General features: G+C 34.6%; 1 protein-coding gene across 1 annotated transcript in view; it reads left to right on the top strand.

Moving 5' to 3' along the window:
* The window catches only part of LOC108913679 (fatty acyl-CoA reductase wat-like), a 20,855-nt gene extending 19,158 nt beyond the window's left edge, over nt 1-1,697 (top strand). Inside the window, exons 7-8 of the mRNA XM_018719267.2 lie at nt 1,131-1,388; nt 1,537-1,697. Coding sequence (XP_018574783.1) covers nt 1,131-1,388; nt 1,537-1,636 — 358 coding nt within the window. The 3' untranslated portion in view covers nt 1,637-1,697. The remainder of the gene's footprint in view (nt 1-1,130; nt 1,389-1,536) is intronic.
* Nucleotides 1,698-2,347: the final 650 nt, after the last annotated feature.

Raw genomic sequence — 2,347 nt, 5'->3', positions numbered from 1 at the left:
GCGTGATATAGTTATATATTAAAAAAATCGTCAAGATTCGTTGAAAAACAACGGAGTTACAGACTGTCAAAGTTGACGGCCGATTGTTAATCAAATTTGATTGGTAGCGGTAAAAAAAAATACTGTCCTAACGGACAACCCGAGTATTTTCCCAGGTAAAAATATTTTATTTGTGGAAGTATGTTAAGTGCATAAGAAATATTGTCAAAAGTCAGTGGGTCGCTTGATTTTTGGCGAGCCGTGGCGCGGCGGAAGGGTGGGGGAAGCGAACGACAGCGAGTCCGAAGAAAATGGCGATAATATTCATAGTACTGCCGTTCAATAAGGGAAATTCGCTTGAAAGTAATATATTTGACAGTCTGTAACTCCGTTGTTTTTCAACGAATCTTGACGATTTTTTTTTACTTAAAGCTCTTTTCATAAGCTTTCCGAATATGTAATAATATATAACTATATCACACGCGTGCGTCGTATATTTCATTTTGCAATTATGGCTTAAAAATAAAAAAAAATTCCAGGCTGCAAATTTGAAATTATATAAAAAATTATAGATTTCAATGTATTCCATATTATGAAATCTATCATGAAAAAAGTCAATGCGATTGTGGAAAATCCTCGGGATCGTCCAGACTAATAATTATTGGTTCATTTGTTTATAAGGTCATAACTTGTAATCTATTCAACTTACCGATTCCAGATTTCGTGTGAGTTATTAAACGGTGATAAGGAATGAGAGGATGCGATGCCAAAACGTTTTGGTAATAATAACGCAGTTTATAAATGTTTAATTCGAAAGTCATAAATAAAGTTCTTCTGTTTATAACTTTTGATCTACTCAATATTTTTTGATGCTCGAGAGCTAGTTTTGTAGGTCTTTTGAAGATGAAAAAAAAAGTACGTTACTGTTTTCTCGTGGAAATGAACGGAACAAAGTTATAAGCGAAAAACTTGAATTTACATAAAAATTAACCACTCTGTAAACAATTTTCCCCCATTTTTATGACTGTGGAAACTAATACGTTATTGTACATAATATTTAGCATCTATAGTGATAAATTCAGCTTGCCGAAACAAAAAGTCGCTTCCAACTCTATATTTCCTGGACAATATTATTGCTTTTTTCCTTGCAGGATGCGAAATATATATCGGAAACTTTACAAAGCAGAGAAGATGCTGCTTTATTTTAAAATGAACGACTGGACTTTCGAAACTGGAAAACTGAGGGGACTTATAGGCAGGATGTCCGACGAGGACAAGAAGATCTTCTACTGCGACGTCAAGGATTTTGACTGGGAGGAATCTTTGGAGTACTACACCCTGGGGTTGCGGATATACTTGATGAAGGACCCCTTAGAGACGCTCCCAGCTGGACAGAAGCTTCGAGTAAGGTAAGGTGGCGACTTTTAAAGGGAACAGTCTGTGCTTATACATATATTCGAACACTATGCGAAATGAACAGCACATTACACACTGCATGTAGAGGATACACATTGTCAGATTAAGAAGTGGCAAAAATTGTGATTTGATTTTTTTCAGGCTGTACTGGTTAAATCAATTGACTAAAACAGTAATAGTCATCTTTTTGTTGTGGACAGTATGGGTCATTTTCTCATTTATATTTAGACTCGTCTTCTAATCAGGATAGTTTGTAAATATGTATTTTGTTTGTAGAAAATAAAATGTCGTTTTACAACTTATTGCAATTATTATCATTAACATCTTTTTCATAACTTCTTCCGGTGTATCCTTTCATTGACGGGTCAAATACTCCAGTCGAATTAAATCATAAAGCCAGAAAGCTTGAAAAAATTGTTTGTAGACATTTTATTGCCCTTTATGATGGGAAGGGTATGCAGAATGATAATATCAAAAAAGTAACTCGAAAGAAGCGACGCTAAGTTGGCAAATTGTGTCAAATTTACTTGTTTTTTTCACTTTTTTTACTGCCCAAGAAAATCTAGACGACGCGACGTATCGGAAAATTAGACATTTTATGTCGTAGGCAATTAAATTACCTACAATTTAAGGTACCTAGTGTAAATTTATGACTTAGAGTCGACGCAAAACTAATCTAGATTTTGGTGAATCTTTTTTAAATTGTAACAAAAGCCGGAACGCGTAGTAATTTATTTATTAGTTCTCGAAACGGATGGGCCAAAAAGTAAAATATTTCAGTCAACAGAAATTACCGAAAGTTAAGAGTTTTCAAGGAGGTAGCGTCGTCCTTCGGAGAAATTTAGCAATATTTTTGAACAAGTTCACTTAAACTGTCGGCGCCATGTGTTGAGCATCTAGTATAAAGAGAAAAATCGATATTTCAAACAACGCACAAAGTGCATTCCAAAGA

Source organism: Anoplophora glabripennis, unplaced genomic scaffold, assembly GCF_000390285.2.
Source record: "Anoplophora glabripennis isolate ALB-LARVAE unplaced genomic scaffold, Agla_2.0 scaffold1286, whole genome shotgun sequence".
NCBI lineage: Eukaryota > Metazoa > Arthropoda > Insecta > Coleoptera > Cerambycidae > Anoplophora > Anoplophora glabripennis.
This window is presented reverse-complemented; position numbering and strand designations above follow the sequence as displayed.